General features: G+C 30.1%; 1 protein-coding gene across 6 annotated transcripts in view; it reads left to right on the top strand.

Annotated features, from left to right (window-relative positions):
• LOC148232495 (metabotropic glutamate receptor 2-like) overlaps nt 1–25,789 on the top strand; it is a 671,990-nt gene that overhangs the window by 599,518 nt on the left and 46,683 nt on the right. For all 6 annotated transcript variants that reach the window (XM_088191656.1, XM_088191652.1, XM_088191653.1 and 3 more), the window contains 2 exons: nt 3,765–3,898; nt 8,314–8,480. In XM_088191656.1, the coding sequence (XP_088047782.1) occupies nt 3,765–3,898; nt 8,314–8,480 (301 nt within the window). The remainder of the gene's footprint in view (nt 1–3,764; nt 3,899–8,313; nt 8,481–25,789) is intronic.

Here is a 25,789-nt window from a genome sequence, read left to right as displayed (position 1 = left end):
CTATATCTATTATATATGAGATTTGATATCATATTTTTATTTATTATATATATCATATTATATATAAAATTTTTATTAAATAATTATAATTTCACTTGATCGACCTAGACTCACTTTTTTTATATTTTCTATATCTCACAGATAAATATCGTAACCCTAGTTGATTTTTCTAAATTATATCATGCATTAAATATACATGTTAGTGTTTATTACATTATTATAATTACGATAAATCATCCTAAATTGTATATTATTGGATCTTATACATATATTTATTATAAGCTGTAGTAACAAATTATCCCTAATAAAAATATATGTCACTGATTTATAGATTTTGATTTAAGAATAGTTCATGATTGTGTTGCCCCAGTTGCAGCTCTTTAACGCATTAGTTGTACACCTGTCATGTTACAATTAAATATATGCACTCAATTTAATCTAAATACATTTTATATAAGTACTTTACTTTATATTTATGAGTCTAATTTGTATTCTTGTGGCATACAAAATTATATCTTATTTAAATTCCAAATATTGTTCGTGTTTTAGTTTTCTTAAATCATAATAACAATATTTACCATGTGAGAGATAAATTACAATACATTTACTAATATCTTAAAGACTTTTAAATAAACTGCACTATAAAATAAATTATAAATAATTAAATTTGTATTGCAAGATTAAAAATCATTAGTTCATAAAATAAAATAAATTGTCAGTGTGTGCAAAAAATAAAATGAAAACTGTGTTGTAATTCATCTTATATTTATAGAAAACCTAGTATTTTATTTATACTGCCCAATATATTGGAAAACGCACATTTTTTTCATATCTCATTCGTAAATAAATCAGATAAACATACGTATGTAAATATAATCCTTTTGTAAGCACGAGAATAAAGTATCTTCTTACGACTTATATAAAAACACGAGTCTTGATAAAAGGAAGGAAATTTCATATTAACATCTTGGTCGTTTATATATTTATATTTCCACCTCTGATTTTAAGCAAAAATAATTACAAATAAGCATTTTAACATTATGTTTTATATGCCAGTATAATATATATATACAGTAGGGTATAAAAAAATTTAAATCATTATATTTCGTACTTAATTAAAGATGTAATTTATATTCAAAGACTATTTAAATGTTTATTTAATTATAACAAATAAATAAAAGAGTAAAAATTGCTATAATATATATGTATATATTATACACTGAAATGAATTAATTAATATGAGAAAGTATATTATTTAAAAATTGTATATAACCACTATCATTATGTAGAATATTGTTTTTTTCTTGCACACATCTTAAGCTAAGCACACACGTACGGATCTGCCCGTCGGACATCTGACGGACTTGTCCGGGCTTGGCCACAGACGCAAAATGTACGAGCTCGGTAGATATTGTAGAAGAAAAGTTAAATTTATATAGTGTTTAAAGTAAATTCTTAATTTAAATGTCATTTAATAATAATAATAATATATATATATATATACCTTGATCTCTTCATACATTTTCAATAATGATAATAACTTTAATTTTAGTATAATTAAAATTATATTTTTTATTGAGTATTAATATATGTAATATTTACGCATCTAGAGTCTCTAAATGCATCTTGAATTTCTATTATTTTTTCTATTGTATAGTGATTTAATAGAAATGGGTCATAAAGTATTAAAACTTTTAAAAAAATTTAGACGTTGGCGGCAACTTTGGCGCAAATTTATAAAGGCCCGAATCATAAAATTATGTAAGGGACAAATTTTAACAAAAAACACTGTAAACGGTCGTTTACGAGGGCGCGATCTCTGCTCAGATCTGCTTTTTCGTGTCCGATCCGTTCGTTTTGAGCACGGACAACGGACAGACAACAGACGGATCTGTCCGAGAGTTTTAACCCCACACACTGGCGGATTTGTCCGTCGGACATCCATTTCGGACAAATCCGACGGGCAGATCCACCCGTGTGGGGCCAGCCACTTAGACAGATTCAATGGTGGTCTAATTATTTGTGGCATATTCTTTTGAATATGGCATATTTTGCTTGTTCGTTGATTTGTGTAATTATTTTTCTATTAAATATTCCATGACATTTTAAGTTTGTTCTTATATTCTGAAATATTTTGATTAGATCTTAAACATGTTAATTAATTTAAATTGATAAAAAAATAACATTATTTATAGACTATTTTTGCAATGAAACATTTTTAAATTTGCAGTCCAAGTTTAAGCCCATATGGATTTTAATTGAAGGACTAAAACAATTAACACAGTTTTTTAATCCTCTTCCTTCATTGCTCAATCGATAACAAAGATACCTTTTATTCTGAAATATAAGAAAAAACTCAGTTTCGTACAGTTACCTTTAGACATCTTCAGCATATATTAACGACTTCATCAGAGAGTAACAGCCTTTCTTAATCTAAAACAGGCCAGTTAATGTGTCGAATGGTCCATTTAATGCATATTAAACGCATTTCTTAGGTTAAAAACGTGTTTTTGATGGTGTTATAGCAGGTATACGCTTAGCCACATACATAGGTTGTCCTCGTATTTACTTAATTAATATTTTTAAATATCCTCTGGTAATAAATATGGTTTCATCTTGAAAGAACATTTATAGTATCACTCGAGCTTTAATAAGGGTAGTTTCTTCTACCTTAAACCCGATATATTTCTTCCATTTTGCCTATTTAAAAAAAAATCTTTGAACCTATGATAGATTAGAACTAATTGTAAAATTTATCTTGATTGAATATACGATAAATTATTTTTTTGTGAACGATTTGGCATTATAATTTCCTTGAATCTTTTCACCACAAAAACTAAAAGTCAATTGTCTATGTTATTACTTAAAATATATAAATATTGTTATTTTTGGTTCTAAATCCACGATTTACTTATTAATACTAATAGGGTTTAATTTTTTTTTATATAATACATCATATCATAAAATTTAAATGACAAACACATGACAGTAGGAAGATGTAGCACATCTTGCAAGCAATATCCATCAGAGCGAAACTTTAATTACAACCCCCCCAGTACCAACAACAACAACATATCCGGAGAGAATTGTCGGTTGTAAATCAAACTAGCATTCGGACACATTATGTGCTTGATCGATGACCCGCCGTGATTTCACGATGTCTTGGAAACACAATCAGCAACACGATTTGCTATAATTCATCGACGTGGACGTGATATGACATGACAGGTTGTAATTCTCCCGAAATGAACCCGGGAAACACAGGACCCGTCTCCGAGAATAACAATCGAAGATTTACAGTAGTGATCATGGAAGCCATAATAATTAGAGTGACATTAATCAGAGCAAATATATCATTTTTATTCAATTCATATATTTATTTATGATCGAGTTTATACTATGATATTATTTCACAGTATACTTTTTGAGTAGTAGAATCGATACTAAAATATGCAAAATCTATTTTATTTTATTGTGTTAATCCAAAATAATTCTACACCATTATGCATATGCTTTATTTTTAGTAAATTTATATGACTTTGCATTTATAAGATGTTGAAGAAAAAAGTCGAAGTAATTTATGGACTTTTCTAATAAATCGACATGTCTCTCACTTGTCTTTATGTTCTAAGGAGGTATGCCTCCTTTTATTATCCGGAACAGTTTACAAAAGGTTTTTCCCAGCGATTACTTGCGGAAGCGACGAAAGCAACCGAAACGTATACGTTATGAATAGTCCTTCTAAAGTTCGATTGTCCTTTCAGAGATCCAGTTCAAGTTCAGTCAACCGAAGCCGCCCGAATCCGTCTGCAGTCTGCCATGTGATTTGGGACAAGCCAAGCAGTATGTGGAAGGAGAGAGTTGCTGCTGGCATTGCTTCAATTGTACCCAATATCAGGTGAGATACTTCAATCAAACTAATTTGACTTTACTTCTATTATTCATTCTTTTAAGTAACCATAAAATTATGTACAATTATTGTCAATTGCATTTACGTGAAAGAAATTTAAAGCTTTGTTTATGGTTTATCTCTAATCATAAACAGTAAGACGTGCTACATTTTAAATGCAAAAAAATTCCTACCACTCATCGAATGAGGCTCCATCGGGCGTCGTAAATTCGCCCGCCAGATTCCAGACCCCCTAGGGTCTTATCCCTGTAATTTATGCGGTCACAACAGGTTGGCACGTCCCTGGCATGTGACGTATGATCTCCTCCTCTGTCATCAATTCGCCCCGGTGACAGTTGTCAAAAACGTAAGCCACGACTTGTCACGTAGTGCGTTATTGATATTCGCGTTACGTGCGATTCGCGACTTTGTTAACATTTTGCATAACGTATTATGTACGAGGGGTATATTTGAATATATTATTATGCAACATAAACACACGTAAGGGTATTAACATGAGCCGATTTTATGTGCAGTTCTGATAGCTCGAAATTGTTATCATTTCGCTTCGCAGCGGAACGTGTGTTTATGTTGCTTCAATTTTAAACTGAAGTTAAAGCATGTGGTTTTAATGTCGTGGCGAAAGATATTGCTATTTATTGTGCGTGCTCATTGTAGTGGATAAACCGTATTTACATGGAAATAAATCTGTGGTTTAATACAAGAAAAACAATGTCACTTTCTCAGAAAATGATATTTTGTATGCATAAGATATGCAATAAAAATATGATGCAAACAACAATATATATATACTACAAACGATACAATTTTAAACATTTAATACTCACATAAATCATATTCCAAATAGTGGCGTAGCTAGGGTATGTGCCGCCCGGGGCAATTCTTAAAATTGCCCCCCCCCCCCATACATTTTTTTTCAGTCATAAAATCAGCATTCTTAAAAATAATAAATTGATTATTGTTAAGCCCTTACTATTCGTAGATTAACATAAATTTTAGTATATTCATGGTTAAGAACCACAGTAGATGATTCCATCGCGAATATGCCGCCCCCAAGCAAGTGCCGCCCGGGGCGGCCCGCCACCTCCGCCCCACCATAGCTACGCCACTGTTTCCAAATAATAAATACTTATTTTAATTTGGTTGTACGTAGAATGATATTCTATATCATAAAATAATACACAGAATATAAGTATCGTATATAAAGTTACTAAATTATATTTATAGCTCAAAATTCTCCGAATATAGTTAAACATCTGTCGAACATTTCAAAGCATTGGTTAATTTGCGCTTAACCTCAACATTCACCATAGTAAATGTATTGAAGTTTAATTTTATCTCTCATATAAAATATTGAATACAGATAAATAAAATATACAAATTGCAAGCGACGAAGCTCAAACAACTGAAAGCAAATTTGTTTGTATGTTTTTTTTTTATTTTTAATGCGCGCATTAATAATAATTCCAATACGATTCAAAATTTAAATAACAATATTGCATTGAAAACCTAAAATAAGGTCCTTTCTAAATAATATATCGGTTTTGTAGATAGTGATAAATAGTAAATAAAAGATATTAAATCTAGTCATATTTCGATAACGATAGGATTTTTATTTATTTATTTATTAAATTTTTTTAGAGGTTTGTAATTATAAATATAATTTAAATCTCGGGATTTATCGCGATGGGAAATTACTGTTTGATATTTCAGTTGTGATATTTCAGCCTAAAGAGATAAGGGCGTGCGTTACATGCGTTCCGCACACCCACTTCTTCTCACTCACTCTCGACATTTAACACGCAAGTAAGCGAAAGGGAATGTATCTCAACATACGCGCCTGATATTTATATAAAACATTTTAGTTATAAATTACAAAAAAGTATACAAATTTGCATTATTTTAAATATTTTAAGCTACGTTATATCAATTCTACTTTTAGGTATAGTTAGGTAATTTATTAATGCATTTTACTTAAACTAATCACAGTAAATTAAATTCAACTAGTAGTTGCTTTTATTAGTTAAAAACACACGATAAAATAAATTTTAAAATTTGCACATTGAAAAGCGGTTGCAAGATTTTGTATTAATTAGCGAATAACTTTTTTCACTAGATATATTTTATCGACTTTGAAAATATTTTTTAAGCTTATTATAAATAAAATATACATGTTCAAATAAATGATAAAGATCTATATAATTTGAATAGATCTATAATTATAAATAATATGATATGCTTAAATTATATGGTGTATGCAATATCGCTATACACACACACGTGAAAATGGACTCACATACGCGCACGTAGCCATACGCACCAGCAAAATGCGTAAAGCTGGCACAAACATATATAACATCTTATAAATAATATTTTAATTATATATGTTTATTATCCGTATTATTACAATCTATGTTACATGTTAAATTTTGTGAATCGACTACCTTTTTATTTTTATAACAAAAATCTTATTTAAAAATTTATTAAATCATGACAATGGCTTTAAAGATTTGAGTGGTATCGCCGTACATGTACGGCGGTCTTTATTTCACTGTTTTGAGGTACCTCAGATGCTTATATATTTACATATACATATATCTGAAGAAATAATTCATAAAAAAAACATTATATTTATTTAATATTTTTTTTAATAATTAAATAGTACATAAATGAACATAACAAAAAATATAGTATAATAATTTTGTATTTAATAATTTTATTCTCTGAATTATTACAAGAAAATCCATTAAAGCCGAAAAATTTATACAAATAAATTAACCAATTATATTAGTAAAAATATGTTAAAATAAATTATTTAAGCACACTAATACAAAAAAAGTAGTAAAATCAATTAAAACAATTAAACGATAAATACACTGATTTTTTCATAATTTGCTACATAAAAGCAACAAAAATAATTATGGAAAAATACGTAAAATTACTAACAAACAACCAAATGTGTTTAAATTAGCTCATTACTCAAAGTTCTAAACGCAAACTGCATTTTGCATTCAAATCTTATAACAAATACCGACTAATTTACTTCAAGGGGCTGGCACATATCTATACAGTATTTAATTTGTTTTGTAGTTCCGAGGAAGTTCATTGACAAAATACACCTTTCACAAAAAAACAATTTTTTGTTGTCATATTTTAATTATAATATTTATTTTATTTATAAAAAAACAATTTCTTATATTTTTTTAATATAATTTAACTACGCTATATAAATTTTACCCTTGGGTCTATTTACGTAATTTAAAAAAATGATTATTTAGTTTCGTTTAAGAACATGCAGTTTTACGAGCTCATCATATGATATGTCACACGCTGATGACTCGACTCGTACGGTGCGCATAGCGTGGAAAGGGTTAAAGAGGCAATAAAAATATTATCACGTTCAAATTTATTTTTACATTTTTTCTATTTAAATCATGTTTTAAAAGTAAATTTAAAATTTGTATTTTCACCTTGCACTGCATTAAAGTATTAAATATTTACACACATAAAATTTCACTATTATTAATACATAAACGTCTTTGCCTCTGGGTTATTTACTCAGCTTAAAGTGAAATAGCAAACATAAATTTATATTTTAAACTTTTTAGAATATATTTCTTTTTCATTGTTAACAAAATTTAAGTTTGCTCTGAATTTAATATTAAACAAACTGCCAACAGCGTCTGCGAATAAATACTATTCGATCCGTTTTATTATATATAGATGCGAATTTTAAATTGATTAGCAATGCTACTACTGCTTTGACTTGATCAAAGCCTTTCGTGTCAAATTAATTTTCGAGGGTGTTAAACGGTTGATTTAACGCGAGATTTGAACCCTTATTTATAAAGCAACGAACTGAGTGATTATGCTTAAAAAATCTATCAATGGCGAAAGTTTAATAATTAAGTAGTATTCATAATACATACAGTATATAAAAATCCAAAATAAATTTAAAAATATTTTTACTCTTTTCTTTTCTTAAATTTAAAAATTGTAAATATCTTTAATATTTATTGATTTTGTAAATATATCTGCAATGCCTAAGAACTTACTTTTAATGTTATTTATAGTATGTTTAACACTTTGTATAAGGTATTAAAAAAATTAGCTACTAAGTAAGATTTTAAGACTAAGTTGTAATTATGACGCACGGTTAGAATCGGCACTATTATTTTTCAACCGCCTAATTAATGTTTCAATAACGCTTTCCTTTGAAAATTAATTATTTTTCTTCACAAAAATCAAATGTGTATTTTAATAATTAAATCCAAATACATGTGTATGAATAATAAAAGTTTTATTATTTTTTTAAATAAAATTCGTTTAGATTTTTATTTATTTTGGTGAAGTTTTTTTCTGAAAAGTAAAGTGTTTAATAATATTTAATTTCATTGTTACAGATTAGTCATCCCTTGGACGAGACACAGTGCCTCCTGTGTCCTCTCGGAAAATTACCAAACTCAGCCAGAGTGACATGTATAAATATCCCAGAAGTGTTCCTGAGACCAGGATCTGGATGGGCCATCGGAGCTATGACTTTCAGCTCTACTGGCATTCTAGTGACTCTGTAAGTAGTAATAAAATTATTTTTATAAAACCCATTACTTAACTGGCTTACCATATAATTTAAAATCTTATTGTGCTTCCCAATATAATATTAAATAATAAAAGGCAATAGAAATTGTTGATATTAAGGATTATATATGTAGATCTATAAATCTACGCATGAGTCACGTAGGCAATTTGGTCGTGAATTAATAACGATATTTCGGCTCGCTGCTGCTAGTGGCAATATCTCTATATCTCTTTTCCGAATGCACATGAATATGTAGAATAGCATAAAATGTAATATATGCATTTAATATGTGACCGAAACGGATTAATAAATGTGTCAGCCGAACATATTACGTCCTTTTGTATGGTAAAGAAATATGTGACCTGGCTATACAAAACGCAGAGGATACTTTCGTCCTACATAAAAAAATAATGTACGCAAAGTTCGGGATGTTTATGTGCTAAAAAATACTTTAATATATGACGTATTAAATATATAAATAAATCAGTACATCTTTTGAGTAATAAAAAAACTTATTGGTACATCCATTTATTCTATGAAAAATCTATATTTCTAAAATTTGATTCATTTGTCGAAAAATTATTTAAGATTTATTTTTTTAAATATAATTAATTGTATTTGATTCCTTAATTATTCCGGAAATTTAAATTCCATCAATTATAAAATACAGAGTTAATATAATAAAATGTAATTGGGCGTGAGTTTATGAGTGCGACAAATTGAACGCAACTCTTACCGTTCTCTATGACGAAATTTACGATGTGCTCGACCATGGTTTCCACAGAAAACGAGACCGCATACAGTCGACCTCTCTATAGCGTAGAGATTGGGACTTGTTAGGTTCTTTCAACTATATTTTGTGAATTTTACTGAATCAGAAAATCGAACTTTTTTTCCATTTTTATTTATTAAATGATCTTGTATTTAGTTTTTGAATAAGAACACGTGCCTTATGTTTTTTTTTTTGCGACACGCGCGCGAAGAATGTCACTGATTTTGAGAGTGCCAGGGGATTCAAACGCAACAGTTTTTTGATATTTTTTAAAATGCGTAAGCTTGCATTGAATAAATAATATTAAGTAAATATAAATTATCAAACTTTTTCTGCAGTATATTTTATTTAGAGATATTAATAAAAACCTATTAATTATATTAAAAACATACATTTAATTTCTGTCAGTGTCATCTAATATTTTAATTTCGATCGAGACCATCAGACCTTAATACCTTAATTTCCCCACTACTTTCATTAATAACAGGATAATATTTTTTGTTGTTGTCTGTCTGCATTTCTACTAGAATTTTATGATATGGTGCTTGACATTTTTCTTAATGTTTTCTTAATTCAGCAGATTGCTCTGTAGAAAAATCGTATTGGGTAAATTATTATATTTACATTGATTTTGCATTTAATTTTTAAATAAAAAATTAGCTAAGCTTAGAAAGATGATTTTAAATGCTCTAAAATTTGAATGTTAGATATAAAGTGTCATCTAAATTTATTTTATGATACAATAATATTGTTTTAAATTTGTAATAGATTAGTATTACATAATTTAATAGGTTTATATTTAAAATTAGAATGGTTGAAACCCTCTGAAAAGTGTACATTTATTTGCTTGATCATAATTTTTTCCATAACTTTACAATAAGATATATTTTCTTACTGTATTGTGATTAATATCTCTGGAATGTTATATTAGCGCGGCGGCGTTTCGCCTAACACAGAATACGTCTAGTGAAGTAAAGACACAAACAGTAATACAAACTACGGTATAGGAGGGTCTGCCGCATACGCTATAGGGGGGTTTACTGTACTTAAAAATTATCTTATGCTGTCGTGATTACTTTTGATAATTTTGCAATATCAAGTCAATACTGTGGATGCTGTAGAACTTCAAAATCCAGCTCCCTGACTTTTTCCTGTGTGGTCTTGCGTTTTTTTGACAACTCTGTATTTAATCTGGCTAATTAAACACAATATCATTTTTCTCATGTTTTAGCTCGTAATGAATAATTTATATTACATCTTGAGGAGGCGTAGACCTAGGGGTGGTTGACCTCGCGGCCAATGAGACTCTTCGGTGAATCCTATTAGATTGCTTATTAAGTTATAATTTTGACTATGTACGATTACGGCGTGACGTTTCTCGCGATAAAAGTGTGCAGGTGATGATATCTCAGGTCTCTATGGCTGCGTGTGACGAGTGTCAGGTGTGATCTTCAGGTCTGTCAGTGAGGGCGCGTGGCTGGTTCCTCTGGATGGCTGCTGGTAGATCTTGGCTCTCTGGTTGTCTGCGTCGCTGGCTCTGCTGTCTGGTGACGTCTCTTGTCTTGTGCCTTAGACGTCTCGTATCTCGGACCGTCCGCCTTCTCTTCGTCGAAATCCGGGCTTAAATCCTTTAGACGCACGCTAGCTGGCCAATCGCGATTGTGCATCGATCTCTTAACCAATCACTACAGTGGCTTCTTAGAATTCGATAAATCAGATGTGTATCTTCGAAACTGAGTTTTTTGCTTGACTCCAGACTTTCAAATTCTTCGGAAAGGGTTTGCATTGTGGTGATTGATTGCGTCTGTACCGTTTTGTCACAAAATAAATTCTCTCAACGACCCGTGTTGTGTGTGGTCAAAAGAAATCCCTCTTGTGCCATGATGTTTGTCTCATTGTTAATGAATAAACGTTTTTGGTTACGGTCATTAACAATGAGACAATCGCCCTTTTAAATGTACCTATATGTGTGGTCGCCACACATCCCTTTTAATGATGATAGAGATAGAAACAGATAACCGGTTTGTAGATAAAAGTCTCTTTTTTTAATAATTTTTATATAGGAATGATTTCTCATCATTAGTGACAATCCTTCTCAGAAGTGATAAATACGATGGTTATTCACTGCTCGATAAATTTCAGGAAAAATTTGTGCGGGTTCGAAATTTCTTGCTTACGTTTTTTCCCAAGACTTTTAAAGTAATATTTTACAGTTGACCGGGACAGCCAGGTTCTACTGATAATTCTTAAATGGTTTTACGAGGATATGGTTTAATTTAATGTCGTCAACCCCCTATTAGCATTTTTATTTTTTTAACTTTAATACATCACTGTAACTTATTTTGCTTTTAATTCCCTATCATAAAAAAAAACAATAGGAAATACCGCAAATACGTATCTTTAGTTTTTTGGCCTTGATGCTTTGTTCTATAAGGAAAAATATATAAGTACAAAATGTTTCAAAGGATCTTATTTAAAAAGTACAATTTTTTTTTGATTTATCTTTTTATTTAATAGTATAATGCTCATTTGTATAATGGCTAGCATAACGCATTAAGGAACCCTGTCAAGTCATGTTGTCAGATAATATATGTATTATGTATTTATATGAATGTAAAAAAAAATATTGTCAGTTCATACTCTTTTTTATAAAGGTCATTATGCTGCATTAGAAAAATCTGTTCAGCTATATTTATTTATTATAATTATACATAAATAGATTTATCTTATAAATTTCTTAAAGAAAATATCACATTTTTTATTGCTGGCAATGTCACAGAAATTGCAAAACCTGATCACTTTGAAGATCAGTGATCAAAGAAAATGTACCTTTCATGAAATCTTCTAATTAAAAAAACACATATTGCTTTTCGATTAAAAATCCCCATCCGTTTGAAACATGCGCATATATGTAGTACGTAAATTCTATCGTTTAATTGAAGAGATTGAATCAAAGCTCAGCGCTTAAATACTTTCAGAAAAGCACGTACGTATCAATTTGAATCTCGATGCTGAATAAATAATGAAATTTGTCAGTTTTCAAGTTAATCCCACAATTAATTTCCGCCATATGTCAGCGACATGATCAATTATCGTCAAAACATGTCGGCGACACGCGGTCCGTTGATACGAGAGAGCGTGAAACACGATCAACTTGGAATCAATCATAATTTGTTTTCAATCATTCGCGTTAACCTCCCCTTTGCGGATGTTGCGAATGTAAAGCTATAAATTATTTTCGAACCTGTGATATAATCTATGTACATATTTGATACGTTATCCTTGAATTGATTTATTCGGGGGTAGCGATATTACAGTTATGAGTTATTATTCGCTACTTGTATAAATCACGTTGACTCACTGTCGTGTATTTAGTTTATTATTATTATAAATCTTCTTCTCTGTCATTGTGCTCAAGGCTGAGCGTCGTTTCCTCTGGTATGTATTGGATCATTGAATTGGTGTTTCCACTGGAGTTTCGATACCAGTATACCAAATACATTTTTAATATTCATCTCATACAACTGTGGTATTTTTTCCATGTTTTTCGTACCTGGAATGCTTTTATACAGTATATTCTAAGAAGGGTGAACGTATCCATTTCGACCATAATTATAATTCGTATCAAATGGAATGGCTTTCTGTGTAACTCTGAAGTTGTATAGAAAGTTATACTAAGAATAACAATATATTATATTTAAATAAATATATAATATATATCATCATAGACACAGAAACAATTTACTATAAAATTTGCTTACTACAGGATAGATAATTTCTGGAAAATCAATCTTTTTTTCTGATATCAAATCTAATTCACAGAAATATGGAACCTATCAACCACCGTGTTGATAAGTTTTAAGTATTCCTACTGCTCCTTGGCTACACGTGATCGGCTGTCGATATACGATTGTTTCGTAACCAATACATATTCTTTCTTCTAATGTATTTATTTAAATTAAATTAAGACCACTGTAACCTATTACGCTATCGCGTTACGATAGTCAAAAAATAATGCATAGTAAGAAAGAGAGAAAATCATAAAATAATAAAATTAAATGATACGAACCAGACTAGCTTCTTGTAGCTTACAATAAATTATTCAATGTTCAATATCAGCATGACAATATTCAGATGACAACAGTCATAGCGCACCACTTAGATACAAGGCTAGTGACGTCATCTATTCGTGTCAAGCGTAACACAGAATAGAGAATACATAAAACGGCCGTATCTTGCAAATACGCATATAAAAATTAAAGCTATTTGCAGCGCAAATTTTACTTGGGCATCGTAAGCCGGAACGCGCACTGCTTCGATATTGACATTTGAACGGCTTGTTTTTGGACGACCGGTGTGTTTAGCGTCTCCAACTTATCCAGTCTCTCTGAATTTTTCAATTAATCTCTTCGCAGTTGACGAACTTAAAACACTATTCCGACCATATTTTGTATTAAATTTTCGAATTTCGAAGGCCAAATTTTCATTCTTTTTCAGATATTGTTCAATAATAAATACACTTTGTTGTATCGTGTAACGCTCTATTTTTACTAACTCTTAACTCTCAGCTGGCAAATTTTTTTTTCAGGGTTGCCAACATTTACTGTACAAATGACGGCAAGTTTAAATTTTGCGTTGTTTTCAAAACACACTTTAGAAATACATATGTCAGAAGCTTATCTGACTATAGTTCATAAAATTTGTTTAAAATATAATTCCCATCATCAGATTGAATAAAATGCGGCAATTCTTTTAACTTGTATTAAAGAAAAGTTTTATTTTTCAAAAGAGCGTGATTTTTAATTTAATGATTGATGAAATTTATATTAAGGCATTTTTTGATTTTAAAGGGGGAAATATTTTAATATATAATGCCTGCACTACACTCTCTGGAAGTTGGCCAAGGTTGGCCAAGGACGGAGAATATAGTGGGTTACTTTGGTCGAGTTTGGCTCTGCCCGCTCTAAAATCTCTCGGAAGTTGTCTGAGGTTACCGAGAACGGGAGGTAAAGTGGGGGTAATTCAGTCAACTTGGCCAGCTTCGAGCGCTTGCGAATATTATCCGCAAAAGGACCAAAATCAGAACTGCTCTTTCGAGCGCGAGCGGTGAGATACTTCCGTGTGCGTGCTAAGTGACGAGAGTGAGAGAGATAATGATATGGTTTTTCGCAAACTGATATAGAACGAGTAAATCGGTTCAATTTCAGTATACGCGTAGGCGTCCTATGGTTAATACGCATGTTGAACGCTGCGTCGTGGTCACGTGGTCAAGTTATAATACCACATGCTTATCGGGGACTTCAACAGACTTACTGATATCTTTGAATATTTTAGGGCACCAAAAGCGATTAATTATATTTTTGATAGTATATTTTTTTAACAGATATCGTTATTATATTTTTTTTCATATAAAACTAAATAATGAAAAAGTAATTAGTAGTACATGATTTTGTTAAAAAAATCGTTTCGAATATTATTATGTATTTACCTAGATCGGTTTATATAAATGTCACATCATAACGAATTCTTATTTAGAATCGATGGCGACAAATTCTAGGATAGTTACAGATGTGGTGTTTGTATTCTGAAGTATCATTTTTATGCCTTATGACATTTTTCAAAAGCCGACAAAGTTTTTGCGTAAATAGAATATTTACGACCGAATAGTTTACACTTTTATAATTATCAGTAGCGTAATTTTAATAATATGACAATTTAAAAATTTCGATTATTTGGCACAATTTTTGATCGCGCGCAAATATGCCGGCTGTACGGGACAGAAGCCGCCGTCCGGACGGCATATGAAATTTGCGACAGTGTGGTCGCTTACTCGCAGTCGTAGGTCTCGGCCGACTTCAGTTGTAACTTCGGTTCGGACAACTTTCAGAGAGTGTAGTTCAGTTATAACGCTTGAAGTAGCTAAATCTGCTCATGTATTTATGTTACAAAGTTTGCTTTCTTTGCTTATAGAAGTTGTGCATATTTTTCATGTAAAAACGATGTGAACAATGCAATTATTTAATTTTAATACAATAGTTGTAGTCGACCTACATAATATAGGATTTAATGTAGTCTATGTCGTAAGTGACAATAATTCTATAAACCGTAAAAAGCTATCTTATTTTCCTTCACCTTCTTACGTCAGTATAGTTTATAAACTGCACCTTTATTTGATATTTTAGAAACGTATTCGAAATAATAGGATTCATTAGAAAGATCTTTGGAAAATGTAAACGTTGCTACTTTATTTGTAGCTTTCCTTTCAAGAGTGATAAATAATCAACTTATTAAATATGCTAACTATGCTATTAAAATCTTTTTCATCTAGTTGTTAAAAAAAAATAGTGTTTTAATTTATGTAACCACCGATCTTCTGCTGAATTTCAATATAAGTTAATAAAAACACGTGTTTTGATATAGTGAATGTAAAAACACTGCATAAAAGTGACAGATTTAGAAACCCTCTTCAATATTGTCTTGTACCTGCCAAATAAAATTCAGCGTTTCTGTTGCAATTTACAATTACGTATCTAGCGGAGAAAGCTTTCTCGTTCTTTCTATTTATTATAAGAAAATATCGCTATAGATTAAATACTTTTTAGATTAAGATAGTAAGGATCGCTCTATATATTTTTCAGAATTATAATAAATTAAAGTTGTATGTATCTATTTTTTCATTGCAATATTTATATTTAAAAATACATAAAATTAAATAGTCGTTCTTTTGTATGTGTAGCAATATTATATTCTATGCGAAAATTGCTAATTTAAAAGGAACGTACATCTGGTGTAGAAAATATAATCTCAACCGTGCCTTTATTCGAGTTTAATATCATGGTGGCACGACGTTAAGCCGTATGATGACAAAAGCAGTATAAAAGAGAGGTCAAACAATAAAACATATTTTTACGATACTTTCAAGATGTCTCCGACGCATTACTTCCATATTACCAAGTGGAATATTATGTCTATAAGGCGTGCACTCAGACGCAAATACATTTCGAGTACTATAACATTCTGATGGTGTGCATTCACGGTTGAATTCCTGATTTTTTTTTATTATGACTACTTTTATAACTGCAACTAATATCAAATAATAATGAATAATAAAATTACGTATACATACAAATTAAATTCACTATTTCTATATTTCGGCTGCGATTTTCCAGCCATGATCATGAATTATCCGTACGTATATTTGATACGCTTATATATATAAGCGTATCATCTGCCTAATATAGTCGTTGAACAATCAAAGCATCTATTTAAAATAAAAGAGCGTTCTCCTTTCGTTTTTTTGTATGTTATGGACCTTTTTCGAAATTGGGTGATAAAAATGCATTTTACGACGTACACATCCCGAACTTTTAATTGCTGTAAATAACAAGATAAATATTATTTCGCAAATATTTTATTTGTTATATTTATATATGAGCATATTTTAAAAACCACACTTCTTAATACAATAAATAAAACGACAGATAACGCTTTTGAAATAAAGGATGCTTTATTAACAGTTTAATTATATTTTATTATAATTATGAATTTTCTTAGTACAAACATTCTTTATGCATAAAATATAATATACATTTATTCGTTCATCTTTAACGGAACCCGACTCGTCCTCATTACCGTCACCTGGTCACATCTCATGGGAGAAAAACTTCCAAGAACCCGGAAAAACCCCAGCTCTCTCTCGACGTTTAGCCTTAATCTTAGTCGGCTTATGTTGATGAAAAAATATCTACCATGTATTTACACAGGGTATATCGTATCGAATAGTACACGATATTGTTAACAGTCGCTATGCGATAATTCCAACGTAGGCATCGATACTTTTTTTGAGTAAGGAATAAGCCGAAGCTTATCAGCCTTTTATATTATACGACTTTCTTATATAGAAACTCGTGTGGATAAAATTATTTACCTACTGATCTGATATCAGGTGTTATTTCCCGATAAGGTATATCATCAAATATATATTTAGATGTAATTTATAAATATTAGATAACAAAAACTATTTAAAAGTATTAAATTTACATTTTGTGCTTGTATTCAAATTTAATGTTGTTTTATCAAAGTTACCGATACACAAGATTAGTGGGTTTCTGTGGTCTCGCAAAATATTATTATTTTATTTTATGATATGAAATTTTTGCATGTTTCTTAAATAAGTAAAAATAGTATAATACATATAATTTTTATAGCTTGATTTTTCACGTCTTGCAATTAATAAAACGGAGTTTGACTTGTGTAACTGCACAAAGACAGACATACACTTATGGAAAATAGCTTTAAATAACTGTTTATGGTTAAAATTTTATTTTTATTGTTAACGCGCTCTTTCTGTTAAACAGCAATGGCGGAAAGCTCTTTAGAGCAAAGTTCCAAATTTTTTTATTAATTTAAGGTTGGAGTCCAGACATTTAACTTGTTTTCCATTTTATGTTATTGCCCTGTTTATTTTGGAGAGGTGATGGTAAAGTTTGTCCACGTTTTGTGAAAATAATTGTTTTTGTTCTAATTCAGTTGATTTTGATTTTTCACCCCTAAGATTATTTATTATTGTTTCCAAAAGATTTTTGTAGTTTACTTGTTTAAATATCTGTATCGTCAACGTACATAGATACATGTTTTTTTTTATTTTTTTTAATATCGTTCGTTTACAATTATAAGAGAAACGGATTTAGCAAACTTTTCTACGCATTAAGCGTAGAAAAGTTTATAAGAGAAACAAAAAAAAAAAAAAAATTATAAGAGAAACGGATTTAGCAAACAGCTTCTACGCATTAAGCGTAGCAGAGTCAGGGTTTTGTATTTATATAGTTTATCAATCAAACTGTCGCGAATAAACTAACACTAAAATCGAGTGATTTTTGCTAAAACTAAACTGTTCCAAACTAAAAATAATTTATTTCCCAAAGATTTTTTTTCAACGCACAAAAATTATTTTTTAAATATTTTATTTAATAATAGTAATATACTAATGTGACGATATTCAATTAAAATTATGGATCTTTATCTAGGTTTTTTTGGGTTATCTAAATAGTTGAGATATACCCAAATTATATGCAGGCGTTAAAGATGTTTGTTATGCGATAAATAAAAAGTCCTAGAAGTTGTATTATCTTGACTTTTTTAAAAAATAAAAAAAATCAAGAATTAAATCCTCATTTCCACAGATGTTTCTATTTTTATTATTGGTCTATTTACTTCATTTTCCGTTTCCATGTGCTTAAATTTTTTAGTGATTTCGTATGATACAGAAAAAGCGTCAGCTAACATCTTTTTCTTGCCCTGATCCGCGTGTAAAAATATGCTTAACTTAACTTGATACAGCTTCATATATATGAATCACATTGTTTTAAAAATCAATAAAATTATTATTATTAAAATGTTTCAGACAGCTGTTTACTTTTGGCATATTGCGAGCCAGCAACTTTTTTTAAGAAAAGCATATTACTCTCTTATCAAATTGATGGGTAGCAACAATTACTAAAAAAATAGCTAAAATGTTAGGTTATTTTAATATTTAGTACAGGCATTCGTATTAAAAATACTAGTATTACACTTATGTATAATTGGCGTTATTACGAAAATAACGGTATTTATAACCTTTTTTGACAATATTAATATTCATATGTTTTTTTTTGTATAGAAGTTAAATTAAAGGTTTCAATAGAAACTATATATTTTATATTTAAATATATTTTTTTTGCAATATTTTGGGTATTTGTAGGAGATCCTACTTAATTCCACATAAAAAATATTTTAGTCATACCTATATAGCACGCATTAAAACAAAAAAATTGCTTTGTTCAAAATATGTTATTATGGTCATCAGGAAACAACCACAATGGTTATGTTTATAGAGGGCCACCCAGGAGTTATTCTTATGCTTCAATAAAAGGAGCATTATTTAAAGTGGCGCAGTTTTACAATAAGACTTTATTGGTATTATGTGGAGCAACAAATAACTGAGTGACATGGATGCATTCGACTTTGTCGCCCAATACTGACACCTATTTATATATGTACAATGGAAAATTAGTTTTACTGACAAAACAAAACAAAATTAAGCGAGTACGTTGAACTCTTTATAGCTGTATATCGCTGTGAACAGTGTCTTATAATATATTGTTATTATACATCAACGCCATAATGGCTTGTCGAGCCGCAAGCAATTTGGTGCTCGAGTCTCTCGCTCGCTCAGCCTTTTCAAATTTGGATTTGCCCCTCGGACGACGGGTGATGTTCGAGAAGAGTCTCAGATCACTGTTCGGGATTGATAAGAGAAGCAATCGGTGCCAAATGACTTGGAACACATCGCCACCGTAGCAAGCAGACGCCTCGGTGACCCGTTTGACACTCGATAGTTATCGCGTCTTCAATATTTATGAGCCAGCTTAATACTTTGGGCTACTAGGTATGACACTTGTTAGGGCAACCACTTTAGCCGAGCGGTAATGATAAAAATTGGGTACGATGCATCCATTTTCAGAAAGTTCCGTGGGGAGCCCGGAACAGGATCGTGTAAATCCCTAAGGGACGAGTTTGCGAGAAGTTGTGGCGTTGGGTAATTTTCCATTAGTGAAACATAATCAAAATGTATATGAAAAACTAGCATCGTACACGTTACATATTATATTAATATATTTAATAAAATAAAGGTGTATATATTATACGAATATAAAATAAAATTTACGTTGATAAACAATGCCTCAGTACTTGATTTTGTAACAGGTACGACTCTTTTGACACAATAGCGATTTAGCGTCACCCTTGCTCGTGACGTCAATCGTAACGTCACAATAACGTAACAAGGCACTAAGATGCGCAAAGGAAGATTTAACGCGACACTCTTTTATTTACTTGTTTGCCATAAATAAAAATCGTACGAGATCATGACGTCTTTTTTTATTCGTGTCAATATCCTCGTGGGATTTCACGAATCTCTACATATCGCAAATATAAAAAAATCACTGTCAGCACGGGCTTCGCATATTTTTTTCATTCGACCCCGCAGTTTATGTCAAAATTGAATTTCCGACCTCGCCGCTGGAATTCGCAATGCGGAATCTAAGCTTTCATTTCGGATTGTTCGCCTCGTCAAAATCCGGCCCTGGAATTAGCCGTAAAAGTGACGTTTCGGCGGCTGGATTTCGGTCACGTTCCCTACTCCAATTAGGAGCACAACGCGGTCGCGAAATGAGCGCGCGGTTTTAACACCGCCAAACATATAGAGTCGCGAATCGTACAGAATCACGACCCATTCATCCGCGATGCTAAATTAGCAATCCGCGATTACGGTGATACCACCGAGTCTCGTCCATTGTTATGTGTTAAATGGAAGCGCTGGAAGCGCCGCTTCTTTTGTTTAGCTTTCACGTTGATTAATACATGCTTAGATACTAAAAATAAAATATTAAGTCCAGAAATATTTATAAAGAATTGTATTTTATTGTCGTTTTTAAACAATTTGATCCAGCTGGACTGGACCAAATTCTGCGATTGAAATGAAAAGCCTTTATAAGTAAATATTATTAACCAAATAAATATAAGCCTTAGCTCATTAATAATTTATTTACTCAATATATGTAGCTAAATTTTACTCTTAGGAAATTTTTAAAAAACATGTAAAAATACTTAATATTATAATTAATTTCTTAATGCACAAAAGTGTTGTGTTTATTTCATTTAGAAAATCCGCTTTATTTTTGTTTTTGCGGATTGTCCTAGGAATATTAATATACAAATACACACCTCATTACATAATTCCCCTGGCCGTACTCGTTTTTTTATACCTAACTATCCTTTAATTGTCTCTTTTTCTAGTATCTAATCTCTGTACATCTTTATTTCCTATTTAATACTTAATAAATTACTTTGATAACATATTATTTTCTAACTTATACAAAAATACTTAAACAAACATCTTTAATATTTCTTAAAAATAGTTAAATTTTCAATAAAAATTATCAAATTATAAATAAAAGTTAAATTTGAATTAAAAAAGTTGCCCACTGCGACGGTGCTGAGTCGATATTATCGCTTTTGACGTGAATTTTTACCTTCTGAGAAGTGATAATTGTTTTTGCGCCCTCTTATTGACTAAAATTCGGTTTTAATATACTTTGACCAATATTTTTATATTATAAGTCTGTAGTAATATCGGTAAAAATAAATTTTAAAAACAGTTTAAAAATGAATTGCAGAAAAACTATGAAGCAATATGCGAGATTGAACATCTATCTATATTACTTCTTCTGCTGTTGGATTAGTTAATATTTTGGACTTGGCCTTATGATCTAAAACTGTAATTAGTTTTAGAACTTTCAGTAGGTTAGGTTTCGGTTTAAACAGCAAATATACGTTTCGCAACTATCAAATTGAGTTTCATAGACATTTTAGAGCAGCATTTTAACGCCTATTAGTTTTCTTCACTAGTAGAAATATATATCTACTGGTGAAAATATATTTGGACTTTCCATGTGAAAATATAACTTTTAATATAACTGGTGTAAATGTATGTGTTACTACACATTTTGAACTTGAAATCATATAATTCTATTAACAATGGCCAATTAAATTATATGTAAAAATATAGTCTACCAGTGAAAATATATTTTAATAATTTTACATGCAAGACATAATTTAAAAAAAATCTGAGATAGATTCGAGATGGGGTTTTCAATTAAATGTTTGAAATATTTCCCCGAATTTCAACTTTATTTGAATAATTGATCTAATATTTGTATAATATTTATTTATAGTATCTCTAATAATATTTCAAAAAAATCCAAGAATGAAACTATTTGTTGGTAATCGTTTTTTCTCTGAATATACTTGAGTGACTAGTGCCGCTCCAAGATTTATGGTTCTAATGCGCTTATATTATATTTTAAAATTCAAGAATGAGACTTTTCTTCTCAACAAAAAGATACTATCACGCTTTTGAATGTTTATCGGCCGTATCTACTATGACCGAAATTCGCAGAATATAAAGAAATGTTGTAAAGGCCCACTTGTTATTAACGTTAAACGCTTATTTGCAAAACAAAGAAAATTCCCGGCCATCCCCCCCCCCCCTTCTCTTAATGTGTTTTTGTAGAATTGATACTGTACAAAAGCATCACTGGTATTCAGTGCAAATATTGGGCTCCCGTCATTGTCTACTTGCATAAAATAACGCTGTAATCTGGTGATATTTTTTTTACGCGTTTGTCAGTACTTAGTAAATGAGTTATGTTTTTGTGCTTTCAGCAGTTTAGAGATAGAAATTGCACAGATTTAGACCAACTGGTGTAGCGCCCTATCCTCTGAAATGCCTCTACGATCTATATCAAAAGTTTATAAAATGCTTGATTTACTGTCTATTTTTTAACCTACAGGTTAAAAAAAATTAAATTATTATCACATGTGCTTTTTTCGGGCAAGGAAATATTTTCGTTCTGCAGTTTACCAGCTTGCAGTTACATTTCGATTTAATTGCGTTATAAATATTTTTTTAACACATGCGAAACGCTTGTAAAAATACGATGAATTTCATTTTTATCTGTGTTTGCAATGCAATTAAAATGCCACTCTATCTGTGGTATTTTTTGATCAAAGCTCACAAAACTTCCACTATATCTATTAATTTCAAGTGAGTTATATACTTTTCGAACAGATCCTATATGTCCATATTACGCGGGTAGCTCAAGAACAATTAATTTATGTTATATCCGATAATTCCATTGAAGTAAAAATTGATAGTCTTGAAGAAGCAACATTAATCATTATTCCTTTTGCAGCAATATATAGCTCATATATCAGATAAACAGTCGTAAATCAATTGTCACCTTATAATAAATCTTTGAGTCGAGATAAAGCGTCAAAATACCAAAAAGGAAAGACAGTCTTACATAAAGCAAGAATATCGTTAAATGCAGCTGTAAATTAATATACAGCATCAAGTCGAGATAAAGAATAATTGAAAACTAAGCAAAAGCGTTTTTAAGCGACTATTATTAAACACGTATCAATCAGCACATAATAAAAAATACAATCCATGCTTTTGAAACCTAAAAAGCATTTGATAAGACAGAAAACGTATTTTTTATTTAACTTTATATGAGTCTCACGCCTCTTTTGATAACTGTTTTATATAAAAAAAACATCTTTGGAACACTTCTTTACATCGTTTTTAATATTATGCAATCCTTAAACGCTTATTTAAACGATTTTTTCATTTTCTATCCCACAGTTAAATATGTCAAAACGTGTTCAGTCACGGCGTTGTTAAACCCATCTAAGCTTTTCCTCTTTATATTTTTTTTAAAAGCTGCGGCTTTGTAAGTTTTATATGTTTAAACTATTTTTTAATAGTTTGTACTTGAATGTATTCCAAAAAATAATATTTTACTTTACTTACAGATGTTAAATCAGTTTTTATTATTTTATTTTTAGTAAAGATTTATTGTTATTGAACAATTAATGCATTTTCTGATACTAGCTGTCGGTACCTCACTATCGTGAGGTACCAAAGCTAGCGAGTGTGCGTATACCGGACCCTCAACTTTTTGGGTTTTAAATATAAGTTTTGCTTCGTTCAGATTTTTTAAATATGTTTTTAAATTTAATGATTCAAATTGAAAATTATTATTTATGATTTTCAATGCTAAAAAAATGGTTAAACTATAAAAAACTACTTAACATTTTCAATTCATTTGAAAGTAAGTTTACAACCTGACTAAATAATTCCAGAAGAAAACATTTTATATTATTTAACGTTAGATTTAAAACTTATTTAATGAGTAATCTAAATATTGTATATTATTTATGAATAGGTTTAAAAGTTAGCTAGATAATAAAAAAATAAAAATTGTTCAGTGAACTCTCAAAATAGCGATTATGATTTAGTTTTTAGAAAACCAACAAAATTATGTATGTTTTATTCTAAATTACAATATGTAAATATAAGCAATAAGACTGCAATTATTTGTTAAAACATCAGTAAGAAAAATCATACTAGATTTATGATATTAAAAACATTAATGTCTTATATAAAATATATTCATATTATTTCTTAACTTTCCTATTTATTTCAAATTAGTCATATATATTCTAAGCGTATAAAATGACTGCAATTAAACTAAATAACTTTATATATGGATACTTTATATTATTTTATAAATGTATACTTACACGTACCGAGCTTCATAATTGCTTTTATCGAGCCAATCTCTCACAATGCGGAAGTCGATTGTTCTCAAAAGTCACGCGAATACAATATTCAAAAGCAATCATTTTTTGCGAGATTAAAAAATAAAAAGTAATCGTTGAAGGCGGTGATCAGTTAATTAAGCGAAGGGACTTTCAAGTAGAAAATCCTTTTTTCTTTTTACTTTTACAGTCCGCGCATTTCGGATTAATTAGACACTATCTCCTTTAAAACTCTACATTCTTTTATATAACTGGAAAGTTAAGAACACGCACATCGAACTTCTTGGAAGAAACTACCATTAATTATCGGGCGAAATCTTTTAAACAAATAAAGTGAAAAAGACGCCCAAAAAAGTTTGGACGGCGCACTGTAGTCGATTTTACGCATTTATGTAAGGATTTTTTTAATATAATTCCAATTGGACGGCTTAATGCATTGTCTACGTATATTTAAAACATCGTTAAGTAGAAATTTTATCGCAAAACTGTAAACTAACTTCAATTTACGATTAAACTAGTATTTTAACACAATTTATATAACACGAAAAATGTTTGTTATTTCATCATTTCAAATATTTTCTATTTATTTTATTATGCATTATTTATTTTTATATTGTATGTAATTTTAAAGTTATATAAATTTATTATCAAAATTACTTAATTATACACCATATAATATGTTTATTATTTAATTAAATATTCTTCCAATAAAATTCTTAAAAATCAGCCACTATGCGATGAACGTCTTAATATCTTTTCTCTCAAATCTTTTATTTTTTTCATTGTAAACTCATCCCTTATTAATTGGACAACTTTAACAAGCCTACCCGTCGCACGTCCTAAATTTATAATGTGACGAGATTACATCCGGGTAATTTTGCCCCTTGACCCGTGTTCCTTATTTATGCTATGCGTAATATGGTAAGGGCTTGTGTTTTGCGGACCCTTTTCCAAGATTTTTTTCTCTCTATTAACCACTTCAAATGATTTGTACACTCTCCGGCCAAGCTGCGAGATGTTGATTCAAGACCTTACAAAGAGAAAAAAGGGTTTCCCGCTGCTCTGGACGTAAAAGGTCTGATACACTTTTTGTGTCATGTTTTTTTCTTTATTATGTTCACTCTGCTGGCGAATAACAAAACTATTGTCGGACAAAAAATGAAACGTTGTTGTATTATAATATTTTATGTTTTATTTCAGGACTTTTCGTTCGGAAAGCGCTAGTCTTATTAAAAAGTTAAAATTGCATTTTTAAGGCGACGTTTCGCTACGAAATGTAACTAAAGAACTTCCTCGAGTATTAAATGTTTAGAAATGCAATTGG

This window comes from Plectrocnemia conspersa, unplaced genomic scaffold (genome assembly GCF_051122295.1).
Source record: "Plectrocnemia conspersa isolate PC_06_02 unplaced genomic scaffold, ASM5112229v1 ptg000009l, whole genome shotgun sequence".
Lineage (NCBI taxonomy): Eukaryota > Metazoa > Arthropoda > Insecta > Trichoptera > Polycentropodidae > Plectrocnemia > Plectrocnemia conspersa.
Note: the sequence above shows the minus strand (reverse complement) of the source record. Positions and strands in the feature narration are given on the sequence as shown.